Source organism: Podarcis filfolensis (genome assembly GCF_964270895.1).
Source record: "Podarcis filfolensis genome assembly, chromosome: 3".
NCBI lineage: Eukaryota > Metazoa > Chordata > Lepidosauria > Squamata > Lacertidae > Podarcis > Podarcis filfolensis.
In genome coordinates, this window is record NC_139606.1 from 62,167,300 (window position 1) to 62,185,145 (window position 17,846).

At 42.6% G+C, this 17,846-nt stretch overlaps 1 protein-coding gene across 5 annotated transcripts in view; it reads right to left on the reverse strand.

Moving 5' to 3' along the window:
- Positions 1 to 17,450, reverse strand: part of NHSL1 (NHS like 1) — a 140,574-nt gene extending 123,124 nt beyond the window's left edge. For 2 of the 5 annotated variants that reach the window (XM_083607558.1, XM_083607554.1), the window contains exon 1: positions 16,316 to 16,911. In XM_083607558.1, coding sequence (XP_083463684.1) covers positions 16,316 to 16,643 — 328 coding nt within the window. In that variant the 5' untranslated portion in view covers positions 16,644 to 16,911. Of the gene's footprint in view, positions 1 to 16,315; positions 16,912 to 17,345 lie in introns of those variants that run through there. The other 3 variants (XM_083607556.1, XM_083607560.1, XM_083607550.1) reach the window with 3 other exon arrangements.
- Positions 17,451 to 17,846: the final 396 nt, after the last annotated feature.

Sequence of the window (17,846 nt, forward strand, 5' to 3'; positions counted from 1 at the left end):
ATGTGAAAAAGGTCTAGGGGTCTTAGTAGACCACAAGCTTAACATGAGTCAACAGTGTGATGCAGCAGCAGCAGCAAAAAAGCTAATGCTCTTCTCGGCTGCATCAACAGAAGTATAATGTCCACATCACAGGAGGGCAACCAAGATGATAAAGGGTCTGGAAACCAAGCCTTACGAGGAATGGTTGAGGGAAATGCGTATGTTTAGCCTGGTAAAGAGAGACCGAGAGGAGGTATGATAGCCATCTTCAAATATCTAAAGGGCTGTCACATGGAAGATGGAGCAACCTTGTTTTCTCCTGTGCCAGAGGCTAGGATCTGAACAATATATTTTAATTTGCACATGAGAAAGAGCAACGAAGTTATCACTGCCATTTCTTTCTTTATCCATGCACCAGCAGAAATGAAAACCCTGCCTCTTTTCCAAACTATCTGGTACAATCAGAGAGCTTGGAGCTGTGTCTTATCTAATTTGTGCTTATGCTTAGAGAATATTTGTGGGGTTTTTTAATGACAAGAGTTTCTCAGAATAGGTTTCTGCTGTTTATTGTGCAAACCACAGCACAATGACAGCTCAGGAAAGGTGAACTGTATGTACCTGTGTATCCTGCTCTCTCGACAACCAGGAACACTTGCCCCTGGAGAGCCGGCAAGTGGATTTTTGGTAGCTAATGATCACAAGACACATGGAGAAACTAATTCAATACCTTCAACATTAGAAGTTATCAACTAAATATCTGGGTTTATTTGCAGGATTTTAAAAATTCTGCCATGTACAGATTGCAAAACTGCAGCAAAACTGCACTTTAAAAAAAATCCTTATATTTAAAACAAAGTCTTGTTGCATCTTAAAGGCTAACAAAAGCCTAACAGTGGCATTAAGCTTTCACAAGCAGAGCTTAACCTGCAACAATTGTCTTGTTTTTAATACAAGGCACTGGTCTTTTTTACTGCAACAGACTAACACAGCTGAATTGTTTTACTATTTATAACAGCATTTAAAAATAGTTAAACCATACAAACAGATTTATTTTTAACAAAAGTAAAATAAAATGTCTGAATGTTAGGTCAAATCTGAGCTAGTGGTCCTGGAGGGGGGGGGAGGGAAAGACATACGCAAATTTCAGCATTTATAAAATTGCCTCTAGTTAGTCTCCCCCAACCTGCATTACAAATGAATTAAATCATTATATTCAGTACTTAAAGGTAAAGGGACCCCTGACCGTTAGGTCCAGTTGCGGACGACTCTGGGGTTGCGGTGCTCATCTCACTTTATTGGCCGAGGGAGCCAGCATACAGCATGACTAAGCCACTTCTGGCGAACCAGAGCAGCGCACGGAAACAGTGTTTACCTTCCCGTCAGAGCGGTACCTATTTATCTACTTGCACTTTCAAACTGCTAGTGTTTTCAAACTGCTAGGTTGGCAGGAGCAGGGAGCTCACCCCGTTGCGGGGATTCAAACCGCCGACCTTCTGATCGGCAAGCCCTAGGCTCTGTGGTTTAACCCACAGCATCACCCACATCCCTCGACTTAGCACAATACAAATTCTATTACAAATTACAGAAACTTATTTGCCAGAGATGTAAACTACCTATGCAAATTATGTTGTCCTGTGAACATATATATAAGGAATGAAAAGTAGCTTTGAACTATATGAATAACCTAGTAAACTTAGAAATAACTTCACAAACTTTTCAATTTTGTTCACTTCTCCCTATCCCCGATCAGAAAATACTAAGTTCTTCCACATGGCAATACAACCCCTGAGAGAACATCAAATACAGCTGCCTTAACCACCAGTTTCGCTTTATACATGTGGTAATGGGTGCTCTCACTTGATGTTATGAATTTCTCTTTGAATGAATAACAACTTAGTGTGCTATCTGTGTGAGTAATTAAAAGGTCATGCTGCATGCTAGATAGTTGCCAACTTTTTAAATTTTAGTGTTGCACAATGCCGTCCACAAAATTTGTTTTCTATTAATGTTGTTCCAGAAGGATCACAGTCAAATGCCTTAAGTTCACTGCTCTGATTAAGTTGCCACTTTTCTGACATATCAGCATTTAATCTCACTTGTGTTAAACACACTGTACTAAGCTCATCTTCGAAAGGTCGGAAGCTACCGCTATTTTTCATTTGAACCTTTGATGGTTTTAGATGACCTTTTGTTTTATAATTGCCAAATGAGATTGTATTAAAGTCCAATTCTTACTTTCTAGCAGTCACATGTATAAAATTTTATCTGTCTTCACAAAAGGTTCTCCTCTTTCATCATTTCATCAGACTTTAGTACAAAATACCATGCAAACACCCTAATAAACATACAGACTCAAGTGACAAAAACTAAGTGAATAATGGCTCTAATTTTCAGTATTAGGGCAGAAATAGGTTAGACTGATGCTAAGGTTAAGGAGGTTAGTAGGATAAATATAAGGTTTTCAGCCTACGATTGAGCTTTACTAGGAGCAACTTAGAGGTACTTTCGTTATGAACCAAGAACATGTACATGGACCACTAATAATGAAACATATGGTGTAGATCTTTTTCCACATTTATTATGCTATTTTTGTGATATACAAATGGCATGAGAAAACTTGGTATACTTGTTTGTATATTATTCTTGTTTATAAAACACAATAAAAAACACAACAGAATGCCACTAATCTCTAACAGTGAACAGTGAACGGTCAGACTTCTCAATTTATCTGCTACTTTACCTGAGGTGGTCTTGCTGGGCTACATCTAGGCTTCAAACTTGATCTTGAAGCCAGGTCTGTATGCAGCTAGCTATTTTTAGTTACATGCATTCAGTGTTGCTGTTTTAGTTTTTCTTGAAAACAAATATTTTTAAATAAATAAATAAATAAATAAATAAATCTGCATTTGATTCGCCAGACAGGCTAAAACAGGTCAGGCCCACTCTGCTGCCCTTTTAGCTGACATTCAGAGATGCAATGAACAATGTCAGATATTTCTTGTCTAGACTAGATTTTTAAAGGTGATTTTTTAAAGGTGCAAAGTCAAAATATGCTGGCTAATTTAACCAAACATACATTAAGACCAGCTGTAGTGAATTTAATCTGTCTTAGCATATACCAGAGCATTAAAAAAAACACCTTTTAGCTTGTTTGTTTTTCAACCTTCTGAAACAAAAACCGTTTTCAGTCTACAGTATATATTTTAAAAGGGCAGGCAGAGGGCTTGGGTCCAAACTTACAGCTGTGGTGCTTAGCACCAAGATCAGAAATCTGAGAGTTAATCTCTATCTCCATAAATTACATGGGACAATCTCCATAAATTTTGATGTGGGAATGGGATGACTAGCAGGTGGGTGAGGTTTGCTGGGACAGGCCTGGCAGGCTGGACTGAGGGATATGGTGCCTGTCAGTTTCCCTAACAGCTGCCAAACAGTTTTAGAAAAAAGTGTAAGACAAATATATGCATTAAATTCTTCTAGAGTGCAGACTATAGTTGACCTGGCTGTAATAGTCATGTATTAGAATAATGAGCAGTCTGCAACCAAAGAGACTTGGCTAGTAAGTTCAAATCCTGCCCTAAACCTTTTGGCCATTGTTTCACAGCCTTAGGCATGCCTTGTTGCATATTCCATAAACACTCATCCAGACACTGAGTCCCACCCCACCCCCAATCTCCTTTATCCATTTCCTGAAGCCTTCATTTCCTTCACCTACCCTTCCTGCTTCTGGTTCACATTTCTCAGTATATTGCTTACTAGACACCCTTTTTTAGCCACATTGCTTCTAGGCCTTCTATGATCCCCAAGATCTCTTCCCAACCTCAGCCAACCTACTAAGCCAGTGGTTTTCAACCAGTGAGTCATGGCACCCTGGGATGCCTTGAATGATGGGCAGGGAATGATGGGCAGGGTTCCTTCCCTCCCTACTCTGATTCCCTCTCGCATCTCTGCCTCCCAAAGGCTTGCAAAGCTGTTTGTTGCAGCAGCTCTGACTACAAGCTCCCCAGGTGAATGGTGCCTCTGGGCCTGGCCAGAGGGTGCTTCCCAGGCCCCTGTGGGGCAGTGTAAGGAGGCACCTCTCTTTGGAGCAGGGGGGGACAGCTCTGAGACCAGGGGTGGCAGTGGTGGCTGCCCAGAGGACTCCCAAGGAGAGGAGAGGAGGCTGAGGGAACACTCCAAAAGGGTGTTCGAAAAGGGGGAGGGGCTGCCAGCTCTGCAGGCAATGGGTGACATAACTGAACTCCTGAGCCCTGCAGGGGTGCCAAAAAGGTTGAATACCTGTGCACTAAGCTACTTGTGTCCTAGCCCATAATCATGTATGGGCTACAGTATTAACAGATAAATTAACAAAGCAACTGACAGCAGCATGAGGAAGTAGAACAATGGATGTCTTTGCTGAACTGTTTCATCTGCTTTCCCTCATAGAACTGGATTGCAAGCAGTTGTCTGAATATTCTTGAGTTTCTGGAATATTCAACAATCTAAGCAAGCCAATTAGGGTCAGAGATTACCAGAAAGCCAAGTAAAATACTCAAAACTCCTAGGGGACAGTTTCAAATATTGTTATTTATAGAGTACCACTATATATTTTCAGGTAACAGCCTATCATAATTATAATTATGCCCAGAATTATGAAGACAAGCATATATGTTTGTCTTACATTGTTTATTTTTTGTAAGCTACCTTAAAATCATTAAAGTCAGTATATAAATGTTTAAAATGTTTCCTCCAAAAAGAAACCTCCTCACAGTAAGATAGCTACCCTTTGATTTATTGCATTTCAAATAAGCTCACCTCAGAAAATTTCAAGTTGACATATTATAAACCTGCAAAACTATGGAAGCCTGCTGCATGATTAATAGAGGGGATCTGATGCCAAAGCAAGTTAGCAAAAAAGATCTTTAGATCCTAGTTCATACATATTTTTTTAAAGCAGAAAAGCAAAAATGCTTGATGCTGTTTTGCCAATGGGCAATTATTAGCAAAGGATCAGAAGACACCTGACAATTTAAGGGGCAGAGGCCTTAGCCTAACTATCCCCTATGAGCATTACTCTGACAAATCCTGCCTGACAGGTTTTGTTATGCGGGTGCTAATTAGTATGATGCTAATACCTAGAGAAAGTGGGTGGGGTGATGGTTCTGTTATTTGAAGAGCTGCAGCTGAAGCCTGTTTTTCCTATCACATCTTTCATCTGTTTCCCATGTACATATTTGTATAGAAGCCTCCTGGTCCTCATTAATATATTTCCCCACCCTGTTCATTACTCTTTGTGCTGAATGTAACAACACAAAAACCAAATGGAGCCTAGCAGGCATTATATTAATACCATACTGTTAAAACACATTAAAAAATATGGTGCACACCAGCCACCCTATTTAATTATATCAATCCAATTTGTTTTTATTTTCTCTTGTGGATCTAGAATCTCTTCAAGTCACGGGCTTTATTTTGGGTTTTAGCTCCTACAGTCACTAAATAATTGAGCACCACTGTGTCACAACAGAATTGGCTTGCTATAATTGAAATAAGCATGGGGGTCCATGTGCAAACAAGCAGCACAGGGGAAAATAGAGCCATTTTTTCCCTGTCTCCTTCCCAACATGTGTGCAAGTGAGGGTGCTTTGTAGGGAATGAGAGGTGGCTGCTTGCACGTATCTCCCATATTCCTTACCCTTCTGTGCATCAAGCAAGATATTCATTCTCTGAAACACAAGAAACTTGCATCTCTCTCTCAATATGTAAAACATTATAGGAGTTGCCAATGTGGTTCCCTACAAATGCCGCTAAAGTACAACTCCCATCATTATTTATCCTTGGCCATACTGGGTGGGTCGATGAAAGTTGTAGTCCAGTAAGATCTGGAGGGCACTATCCTGGCTACCCCTGGTTTAACCAGTGCGACTCATGCATGTTAACCTCAGAACTGAACAACTGTAATGACTACTGTAGGTGGGACTACCCTGACGATCAGAAGCTATAGCAAGTGCTAAGTGGGGAATCCGGCTGTCCACACATATAATATCTGTGCTGAAAGAGCTGCCAGACTGGCACCAAGCCATGTTTAAAAGATATTGTTATTAAATATAAAGCCCTTTCCAACTTGGAATCAGGTAACCGAAAATAATGCCTTTGAACATACAGATCTGATAGATCACCACAGCCTTCAGATGATGTTCTGTTGTCCATACTGCAACCTGGAAACTCCATCTTGCAGTAACACAGAGGCAGGAAGCCTTTACCGTGGTGCCTATTTTATGGAACAAACTCCTCCTCACTACCAATATGGCAGGCAGCAATGGTAGTGTGCCTTCATCACTTACTAAAAATATACCTGATTTGTATAAGTGTTCACAACCATAGCTGCCAGTTTTTAACTGGCTTATGTACTGTAATGGTGATGTTTTAAAGTACCAATATGCTTTATTAACTTGTTTTAAAATGCTGTGGTTTTGTTTTTAATGAAATAGTCAGGCAAGTTATTATCTGTATATTTTGAGGTTGATTTGACAGAATGCGGTTTGTCCCTAAAAAGATGAGGTTGGCAGGGCATGCAGCAGTAATTTGAGCTTTTTCTCTACTATGCAACTGAAACAACTGATAAGCCCACAAAGCCATCTTCTAAGCCCTCTTGAACTCCCTCTGAACTGATTTCATCTGCTACCAAAGCTATTACTAATCCAAGCGGGAAACCTGGAGCAGGTGCCAGAACGCAACAAGGAGCAGAACTATAAAACAAAAATTAACAGTGCAATTCTAACCCCATATATGTTGGGTGGAAGAGGCTGGTATTTGAATTATCTGCCCTCCAAAGCAGTTGATCTGGCCTTAAACTGGCATAAACAACCTACCCTAGTGTACTGGCTGACAGAAAGCCCTGCTGGCGTCAAGTTGGCATCTTGCAGCAGTACAAAGGGCAAAAAGGAGTGTGTCAGGGGTGGGAAATGGGCTCATCGGGGGTGAGGAGAGAGATACATAAAGTTATGATGCCTCCTAACTCATCTCATCCACTGATTTCATCCATGGAGACTGGTGTAATTTACATTACCCACAAGAGTCACTGGAAGGGTAGAAAATGAATGTTTACACTGCCTCCATGCCTTCCCTAGCCAGGAGCAGTTATGATGCAGCTTAATTTACACAAAGATGTGCCAGCATATATCTCTTCTCCTGATGATTCTGCCTGGTTGGGATTACTTTGCTCAGCAATTCCAGTTAAATTAAACCTTGTATGACTAATGAGAAAACAGGATATTTTCTCATTCAAAAGACAGTAGCAATGTTTTAAGAACAGGTGTTAAGAAAGAAGAGTAAGTCCACATTTGTTATAGTACTGTATAGGATCTGTATTTTTGCTGCATATAAGAATACACACACACACACATCTGCAAATTCTGATACTGACAGAAAAACACATTCTTTACTTGTTTTGTTCCCTACTCAGCTGGATACCTCTGTTTTCAATATATTGGTCATTCAGAGTAGTCTCTAACACTGACTCAGCCTGGATAGCTCAGTTGGTTAGAGCATGGTGCTGAAAATGCCAAGGTCGCAGGTTTAGTCCCTGTATGGCACAGCTGAATGAATACTCCTGCATAGTAGAGGGTTGGACTAGATCAGGGGTAGGCAACCTAAGGCCCGTGGGCCAGATGCGGCCCAATCGCCTTCTCAATCCGGCCCGCAGACGGTCCAGAAATCAGCGTGTTTTTACATTAGAATGTGTCCTTTTATTTAAACTGCATCTCAGGGTTATTTGTGGGGCATAGGAATTCGTTTGTTGTTTTTTTCCAAAATATAGTCCGGCCCAAAACATGGTCTGAGGGACGGTGGACTGGCCCACGGCTGAAAAAGGCTGCTGACCCCTGGATTAGATGATCCTCAGGGTCTCTTCCAACTCTGCAATTCTATGATTCTATGATTAATGAAGGTCCTAGGTGTCAAGACATTTGAAACCATAATAAAAGTCAATAAGAACAAATATCTGAAGACAGGAGAACTGTACCAGTACGTGCATTTCCCTTGCACCACTGTTTCCAATGTTGTATATAGGTGAGACGAGCAAACATCTGACAATTCATATTTTTTTTATCAGAGATAAGAAAGCCATACCACTCTGAGATCTGGAAAGGCAAAATACTTTCATATCTCTAGCTCTGCATTTAGTTACTACAAAGGTCTGGGCAACCTTTGACCTGACATATGTTGCTGAACTACATCGTTCATCATCCCATGCCTGCTAGAGCTGGTGGGAGTTGTAGTTCAGCAACATTTGGAAGGTCAGAGGTTCCCCACACCTGTTACAGAGGCATTTCTCCATGCACAAAGATGAAAAGTATCTGAACAGACAGTGCCACAATACTACACATCTATGTACCAAACTCCTTTATTCAACAGGGCTAACTCCAAGTACTGCATATCATCTCAAACCTTGTCAAATAACCCTTAGAAAGCACAGCATTTTCAAACATAAATACAGTAATTCCATTCCCAAGTAAGAGACAGCAGAAATTTCAAAAGTAAATCCACACCTGTTATACCTGACTTGCAGGTACCCAGGTAATATTCTCCAATATTTCATATAATAAGTGCCTGACAGCCAAAGGTAAGACCTGTTCCCTACCTACACCCATTAATTATTGCTGTAATTAGCAGCTAGGTATGATCTGTCAACAGCAACCAAAAACATGGCTTTGATTACATATTCCTGATAAGTACTCACTGACCAAAAAAAAAAAAAAAAAACCCCACATGAAAAGGAGTTACTTTTAACAGAAAATAGAAGTTCCTAGTTCACTTTTTTCAAGACACTGAAAAGTAGATGCAATCAATTCAGTTCAATTAATTTCTGCATTAAAATGCAGACTGTGCTTAAAATTATCTGTCCTCAATCATCCTATATTATCATACAGTGGGAAGGGACACGAATTAAATAAAATGCAATGTGTCGATTATTGAGGCCAAAGTACACGTGACATTAAACATGTATTTGCATTTAATGGGCAGGGCTGTTTTTAAAAATGCAAATAGCATCAGGTGGTTTTCCCAGTCGTGATGTATGGAAGTGAGAGCTGGACCATAAAAAAGGCTTATCGTCTTCTTTGATTTGATGCTTTTAGATTATGGTGCTGGAGGAGACTCTTGAGAGTTCCATGGACTGCAAGAAGATCAAACCTATCCATTCTTAAGGAAATCAGCCCTGAGTGCTCACTGGAAGGACAGGTCCTGAAGCTGAGAGTCCAATACTTTGGCCACCTCATGAGAAGAGAAGACTCCCTGGAAAAGAACCTGGTGTTGGGAAAGATTGAGGGCACAAGAAGAAGGGGACAACAGAGGACGAGATGGTTGGACAGTGTTCTTGAAGCTACCAGCATGAGTTTGACCAAACTGTGGGAGGAAGTGGAAGACAGGAGTGCCTGGCGTGCTCTGGTCCATGGGGTCACGAAGAGTTGGGCGCGACTAATTGACTAAACAAAACAAAACTGATAATTCCTGAGGAGAAAAGCAGGACCGAACACCACATGAGCAGGCTTTCACTTGTGCGAAAGAATTCCTCCTGCCTCTCCTCCTCCCTACACATCTCCTAAATTTGTTCCAGTGAGTCTCCTAACACTCCAATGCAGATTTTGAGGGTAAAAGAGGAATATTACATCCCACTGTGCTGTTCAAACAGATATCCATTCCACGCACACATGAGAACCACTGATTTTATCTCAGGATCACAGAAGGTGGCAAGAAGCGTTTAAAAGTAGAATCATTCACAAAGCATATAGCAGTTTCAATAGTTGGATATAGCAGGGAAGGAACAAAATTTGTTTCCCCTCCTTGCCTGCTGCAATTCCAGGAATCATCAGTATCTGCAACTGCTGATAAAAAAAATGGATTTAACATCATGTCACACACAGGTGGACTAAAATCAAGGGTTGCTAATTAAGAGGGTTGGACAGTTGCTTTAAAAAAAAAGTACATCCAGCCTCTTTGGGTGAAACTACAATTTTGTACATTAATGGAAGCTCTTGAGGAAGCATTTTACAACTTATTAAACTGTGTTCAAGATGAATATTATATAATGCATTTTCACATTTCAGCCAATAAAAGCATTTCTGTACAAATCTTCATTTATTAAATTTCAAATGGAGGCTTGCCTCAGTGCAGCAAGGCTTTGTACCAGTTTCCCTTTGGGAAAGGGTTTTTGTTTGAATGCAACCTTTTGTCCTGTTCTTGCTTTTAGCAAAGTTTTATCAATAGGAAAAGCTGAATTTCAACAAATAATGAGTCTTTCACTTAATATATAATTACAGATTAAGGACATATAGAAGCTTGTTAAGTGTCCAATGAACTCTTGTTTCTACTGAGATTTTGCAATAAATGATTTTATGTAATTTGGACCGTGCACCACGCTCTCCAGGTAATTTGTGGTTAAGTTGAATAGAGATGCAGCTTACATTCAGAGCACCAATTCTAGTGACTACAGAGGGTCTAGGACAGAGCTTTCCAAACTTTTCATGTTGGTGACACACTTTTTAGACCTGCATCCTTTTGTGACACAGTAATTCAGTTTTGGGGGACGCGGGTGGCACTGTGGGTTAAACCACAGAGCCTAGGACTTGCCGATCAGAAGGTCGGTGGTTCGAATCCCCGCGACGGGGTGAGCTCCCATTGCTTGGTCCCTGCTCCTGCCAACCTAGCAGTTCAAAAGCACGTCAAAGTGCAAGTAGATAAATAGGTACCGCTCCGACGGGAAGGTAAACGGCGTTTCCATGCGCTGCTCTGGTTCGCCAGAAGCGGCTTAGTCATGCTGGCCACATGACCCGGAAGCTGTACGCCGGCTCCCTAGGCCAATAGAGCGAGAAGAGCGCCGCAACCCCAGAGTCAGTCACGACTGGACCTAATGGTCAGGGGTCCCTTTACCTTTACCTTAATTCAGTTTTACTAGCAAACTGGAGGTTAAACTAACATCTTTTCAGCCACAGGAGGAGCATGGGAACGTTCACATGACACATCTTCAAACTGCAGCTGAGACACTAATGTTTTGCAACACACAAGTTTGGAAAGCTCTGCTCTAAGATATTAGCATTACAGGAAGGATTTAAGATCAGGACTGCTGAATATTACTCCTACAGTTAAAATCAGGCTGTTGCTCCCTTCCTATGGGGCATCTCCAACGACCACTTATTAGTTTGACTTTAACTGTGTCTCATACTTCAGCCGAAAGAGCATGAGACTCTTAATCTCAGGATTATGAGTTTGAGCCCCACGTTGGACAAGAGATTCCTGCATGCAGGGGGGATGGACTAGATGACCCTCATGGTCCCTTCCAACTCTATTATTCTATAATTCACTCATGCTCAATAGCCATGTCAATAAGAGTTTTCAAAGGGAAATGGACAAGACTAAACAGCAAAAGAGCAAGGATACAGAAGAATATAAATAGTTGTTTTTCTACTGAATTATATTGCATGGCAGATGCCATACAATCTTCTTCAGCGCTGTGTGAGTGTTTTTACAAGCAAATTTCTACAAGAAAGGAAGTGCTGTGGAGGATGGGCATAGAGAAGAGATTCTTCTTCCATTCCCCTGCTTCTTTTTGTTTTGAATTTAACAACACAGGAAAGTCCTCTCACAGTGTTTTTCTTTGTTGCAGCAAGAGATGCAGTGAGCCAAATGGGATCTTCTCTGCGGAAACAGCTGACTCCAAATAAAACAAAAACAGTCACAGGTTGCATTGCACAGCATTTCCTTCCTAGCACTGGGTGAGTATGGAAGACATATGAGCTCTAGTCATCTCACTGCATGACACTGGAATAAATAGAAAAGGAAATATCCATTTAAAAAGCAGCTTTTCTGTAAACCTCCAACAATTTATATAAAAAGTATCTAGCAAGAATGGGTGAACAGGCAGAACCATTTACCTTTACTTGGGTTTTCCCTACAGAAAAGGATGTTTATATAGCCATAATATATTTTGTACACAAATAAATCATGCATCCTACCCAGCGTCCTGTAGAATGACTGATTTCTAGGTTTCAAATACAAGAAGAAACATCTCATTTAAAACCCATGTTTTTCAAGGTATTTTTATTATAATTTTAAGAGAAGGGGGGGGGGAATAGGGGTCCAATAGGATCTCCAAGTTCCTAGTCAAAAAAACAACTAAGTTTAGTAGACTCTATTATATACTTCCTTTCAAGACTCTATAAGTAAATTCAATCCAGCTTCAGTATTCTCAGAGAAACACACAAAAAGTCATTTATTGGAAATGGATGAGTGTTCCAAGAAACAACTTTTACAACAACAACAACAACAACAACAACAACAACAACAACAACAACAACGTGTCAGTTTGAAAATGCAAATGGAAGATGCTATTCCCAATATGTCCATAGCTGAAACAGAACTATTTTAACCACAACTGCGGGACCTCGCAGAATGTCAACTGGCTTTCAGCAACCTCAAATACATTTTTTTCTCCTCTCAGCATCTACCACAAGCAATAAGGACCGTAACTCAAAGATAGGTAAGCCTAGGACCAACAGCATACATTAAAACTAACACAGGGAATGTTTACAAACTTCAAAAGTTAAAAAGGAATATAAATTTGGTCGAATAGCAAGAGATAGATGCACAAGCAGAAGCACAACCAAGTTGCCTATACTGCAACTGTATGCTAGGATAAACCAGTACTATGTAATCATAATAAAATCAAACATATGACATTTAAAACAATCCAAGTTATGACAGTGTAGATCATTATGCAGGTATATTTCAAACTCTCCCTCCCCTATCTCACTTTAAAATAAAGTAAGACAGACAACTTTGTGGAAAATATGCATTAATAGCCTGAATTTAGAGAATATACTAATGCACTGCCGTATTAACACACCTTGGCTGAGCCATAAGCCATGATTAAGCGAATTAGATGGTGCATGAACTGTGAGCTGGCCATGTTACTTCTGAACCAGTGCTCAAACAACCATGAGCTAAAGCCAAGGTTTGTTCTTGACTTTCCCAACTGTTTGTTTGGGACAAATTTATGTCAAATTTAATGGACTGTATTGTAATACTTTAATCATTTTAATTGTTTTGCAATCGACAACAAATTGAAATAAAAAGAGAATTATATTTTAAGAAGAAGTGAACAGAGACACAAATTTTAGTGTAAAGAAAGGGAAACAGCTAATGTGGCAAATTAAGGCTGAAAACTGATACCCATCAGAAAAGCTGACAAACAAGCTCCTCTACTCTCCTGAGCTCACTACCCTTCACCCATTGTAGCCTTCCTTTCACAGAGTGGGACAAACAGCAAAACTGCAGAAGGGAGAAGGGGGAAGGGAAGAAAGGACACACAGAGACTGAAAATTTGTTCACGGAGCTAGCAGGAAATGCCAAACACTGCACACAGGAGCTAACAGTTTCTTGAATAAGGCTGGAGCTTACAGTGGGAAAACCTTGTCATGCTCTACCTCTGAACTTTGGATGGCAGGGTCTCCGATAACACAAAGGAAGTACGACTTGTTTTGCATCTACCCTGAACAGTCAAAATGCACTATCCCAACACCAAGCGGTAATATTATTTGTATAATATTTCCATGGGAGCTTTCTCTTTTCAAAACAAACAGAACTCCATGGATCATGCAATTTTTTTTCTTGCTTGCCTTGGAACTCTGAATAACCTGTACACATAAAAAGCAAACTACTTCATCAGCACGGTTTGCTAAATGTGGGTAATGTCTGAGAGGGTAAAATTAAGGAGTGGGGGGCGGATTTCATGGTGAGATGCATTTAGTATGAGGCAAAGCACTAATACACATACATTTGATCAAGGAACATGTATTGAAAAAATGCAACGTATTGGAAAGTGTTAGTAATGCATTTGTAAGCACACTCAGAAGCAAGTCTCTTTATATTTAATGGGACTTATTCTCAAGAAAGTGTGTATAAGATTACTTTTTAAATCAAGAGCACTTTTTAAATCAATCACTTCTGTATGTTGTTAATTCAGTACATACAACATATGAACCCTAAAGGTAAGTAGTGGCCAGTGATGCCTGACTAGAATTACGGTACTATTTTTTTCAATGGGCAAGATCAAGAAGGGCACACAATGAAGTATTCTGAGTGGTAGGTTTATTCATTGAAATATATGAATGGAAGTTGGAACAAGGACAGCTGGGCAGATTTTTCACACCACCTTTTGAAGCCAATTTTTTAAATTTAAAACCTTTTTATCCAACCATTCCACTGTAAGTGTCTTCGAGGCAGTTTTTTATTTTATTTTACAACTCTGGTTCAAAACAGCAAGACAATATAAACAATAGTAGTTTAAAAATGAGTTCAGCAGTGCTAACAATGATATCCAATAATAAGAAATACAGTTACAACCAAAATAATATTAGACAAATAAAGGTCAAGTTGTGCCAGGTGAGCATGCCTGAGTAGAAAGTGAATCCTATTGCTATAGAAAGAGTCTGTCCAGTGACCAACCTCTGAAGAGGGAGCTCCCAGTGAAGACCTTTAGTTGCGTATCTCAGTTTACAGGCAGACTCGTCCAGGACTTCCCAAATTATTTGGGGATTTAAAAACTGTTTAGCACTTTAAATGTGTTGGGCTTAAGTCTTTCAGCTAGGATAGATCTTTTATGTATAGTACCGAGAAATCTGTTGCAAGGCAAGGCCCTGAGAACAGTCTGGCTGCAGTACAGTATTCTGAACCAATTGAAGTTTCCAAGCACTTTTCAAAGGCAGCCTCATGAATAAAATTGATGCAGTAATCAAGCCTTGTTGCTACCTATATATGTGTGCCCATTGGCAAAGCTCAATCTAGCATTGAGCATCCTCAAAGTAAATTCTGCATGGTTCTATCTAACATGGAGAAGACATATACTGAAATTAAGACTTACTTGTGAAACTGTCTGTGGTGACAGACCTATCAAGAAGAACTTAGCCTTGCCCAAAGATTTCCATGACTGGGCACAACTTAACCTTGCCTAATGATTTCAAGGGGGCTTAAATGAAGGTAAACATACCTGGGTTGCACCTAATGTGTTCTTAATTTACTGAGCAGCATTCTTAGGGAATACTGAGACTTAACGCATCTTTAAAGTGAAAAATGTTCTTACAGAGAGATTGAATGCACTTTTACAAGCCCACTTACACGTTTTCCAAAACAATGTGCTTTATTATGCTCAGGGTTTGATTTATCAAGGGAATTCATGAAAGAGACACTCCTCAAATTATAACATTACCAAAGCAAGCTTCCTCTGAACTAATCAGGTCAAACAAGAACCACATTTCCACTAGCATCTGAGAAGTTGTTAAAAGAACTGGAAAGAGTTTCTCAATGAGCAACACAAATGGTTTTTGAATCTGAACTGTCAGTGATTCATTCCTTTTTTTTCCTTCCACTGTTCTTTAAAACAAACATACACACACAGCACGCAGATGTGCAAGGGTGCTGGCCAGATTTTCCTGATTTAAAAAAGAAAGCCTTCTACTATGATCACACCTCAAGCATGCACTCGGCAAGCAGATAATCATGTTTGACAAACATATATAAATGTAGCTCACTGAATGCACACAGACCAAGTACCCATATTGTGCAGACTGCCCTAATGTGTGAAGAGACTCTAATCCCAGAACAGACTCCAATTTCAGAACATTTTGGCCAACGCCCAACTCCATAAGAAATACCCGTGTGTGTGTGTGGTTTTTTTCCAAATACATTTTGCTGTAAGATTTCTGCCTGGGAGAGGCAGAGCATTTCAGCAATGCAGCCAAACCCGTGGAGCCTGCACCGATTGCAAGAGTCGCCAGCCTGACCCCTACAGCCCACTAAAAAGGTCCAGTTGGGGAGATCTGTTGCCCAGCCCGACTCTTGGGGGAGGGGGCTCAGTTCTTCACCACAAAGTGGGGAAGGGGGTGGTCTACCTGCCCTCCAATTCCCAGCTGCAGGCAAGGGTGTCAACTTGGATAAAATACGGTAGGGCCCACGTATGCCTCAACCTACATAACCGAGCACAAGACGCAGTGCACGCAGACCATTTGAATGGCAGGGCTCATCAATTGGGGGGGCAGCAGTCTCCTTAAATATTTTAGGGGGGGAGGCAAAGGGACCCCGGCCCCTTGGCCCCTATGGTTGCAGGCGAGACTTCCACCCGTTTTGCTGCCCCCCTCCCCATCCCCTGCAGCCAGCCTCTCGTCACACAAAACGGCAACGAGGGGCTCTAGGAGGCGACCCAGGGCAAACCCACTACCACAGCCTGGTCTGAACTCCCGCCAAGCCAGCCAGGCAGCCGCCCACCGCGCCCTCCCGGCTCCCTCCAGCCCCGTGAGAGACTTACGGATTTTGACTTTGCGGTGGTCCAGGCGGGCGGCGAGAGCCTTGAGGGAGTCGAGGCGGTGCTGGAGGCGCGCGCTGCGCCGCCCCAGGCTGTCCGCTTGGGTCTGGATGCCACCGAAGACGTCGCCGGCGCAGCGGGAGAGGTCGGAGAGCTGCCAGAGGAGCGAGACGAGCGAGTGCGAGCAGACCTCCTCCAGGGAGCCGAAGAGGAGCCCTTCCGCGCCGCCTCGCCCGGCGGGCGAGCCTCCTTTGTCCCTCGGAGCCGCCGCCGCGTCCTCTTCCAGGCGGCACAGCCTGAGCGGCGACACCGTCCTCAGGGGGAAAGGCATCGCGCGGGCTCTGGGGCGAAGGCTGCTCTGCGGAGGGGAGGGAGCAAAACTTACATCCACCACACGCACAAGTCCAAGAGCCTCTCCTTTTTGTTCTCCTGCCTCTTTCTAGAAGACTCAGTAGTTGTTTGAGGCCGCGCGGGGGCTGCAGCCGTGAGCCCGGCCGGCCGGGGGGCCGAAGAGGAGGCGCCACAGGTACATTGCAATGCCTCTCTGCAAAAGGGAGCGAGCGAGCGAGTTCGCCCCGCGGGCTCCTCCGCCGCTGGTGCTGCTACCTCAGGAAGAAAAAGCACGGGGAAAGGGGGTGGGGAAACACGGCCGCCCTGCCCTGACTGGCTCGGGGGGGGGGGGAGATCCAGCCGGGGACCCCTCTCGCTCGCCGCCGGAGACGGAGGAACAGGAAAAGGAGCCGCGTTTCCCCCGGAGGAAGCGTGGGAGGGGGCTTGGAAGCGGCGCCGGAGAGCGCGCGGGATCGCGGGCTGGAGGGAAGAGGGAGAGAGCTAAAGCTCGCGGGGGGAAGAAGAAAGGCGACCCACCCCCGCGGTCACCTGGGATCCCCTGCTCTCGCTTTTCCAAAACGCTCCCAACCCGGAAAAACGAAAGCAGCCGAAGGGGAGATGGCGCAAAAGAACTCGGCTCCACAGAAAGCTGGGAAAAGATTTTTTTTGGGGGGGGGGAACAATAATAAAGGCCGCCGCCTACCTGTAGCTCTCCAAACTGGAGCTACTGCCCCAGCTACTCCTTGCCTCCCAGCAAGCCGAAGGTAGAACTCTTCCCTCCCTCTTTTTCCCTCTCTCTCTCTGCCTGCATTCACTCTTTCCGCCGCTTGGTGTCCGAGGGTTACTTTCTCACACACATACGCACGCAGAAAGAATCACGGCAGGTATCGTCTGGCTCCCAAATAATCACATTTTCTAAAACACGGTTGCCCACCCGACCCCTCCACCATCACCTACTGGGATGCTTTGTGTAACAGGTGAGAGAGAGATAAGAGCATAAAGTTGGGAGGAACCGAGCGGTGGGCAAAACGGCCACGGAGGCAACTGCTGTGGCAGTTCAACGTTTTCTCCGGCTTCTCGTCTCCCGCCCCCTTTTCTCTCTCTCGCAGTATTTATTTACGGTCCTAGTAACTCTTTACCCAGCGGAGCTTGCTCCCAGGGAAAAAAATTGACATAAGATTGGAGCCTTAGGAGCTGGATTGTG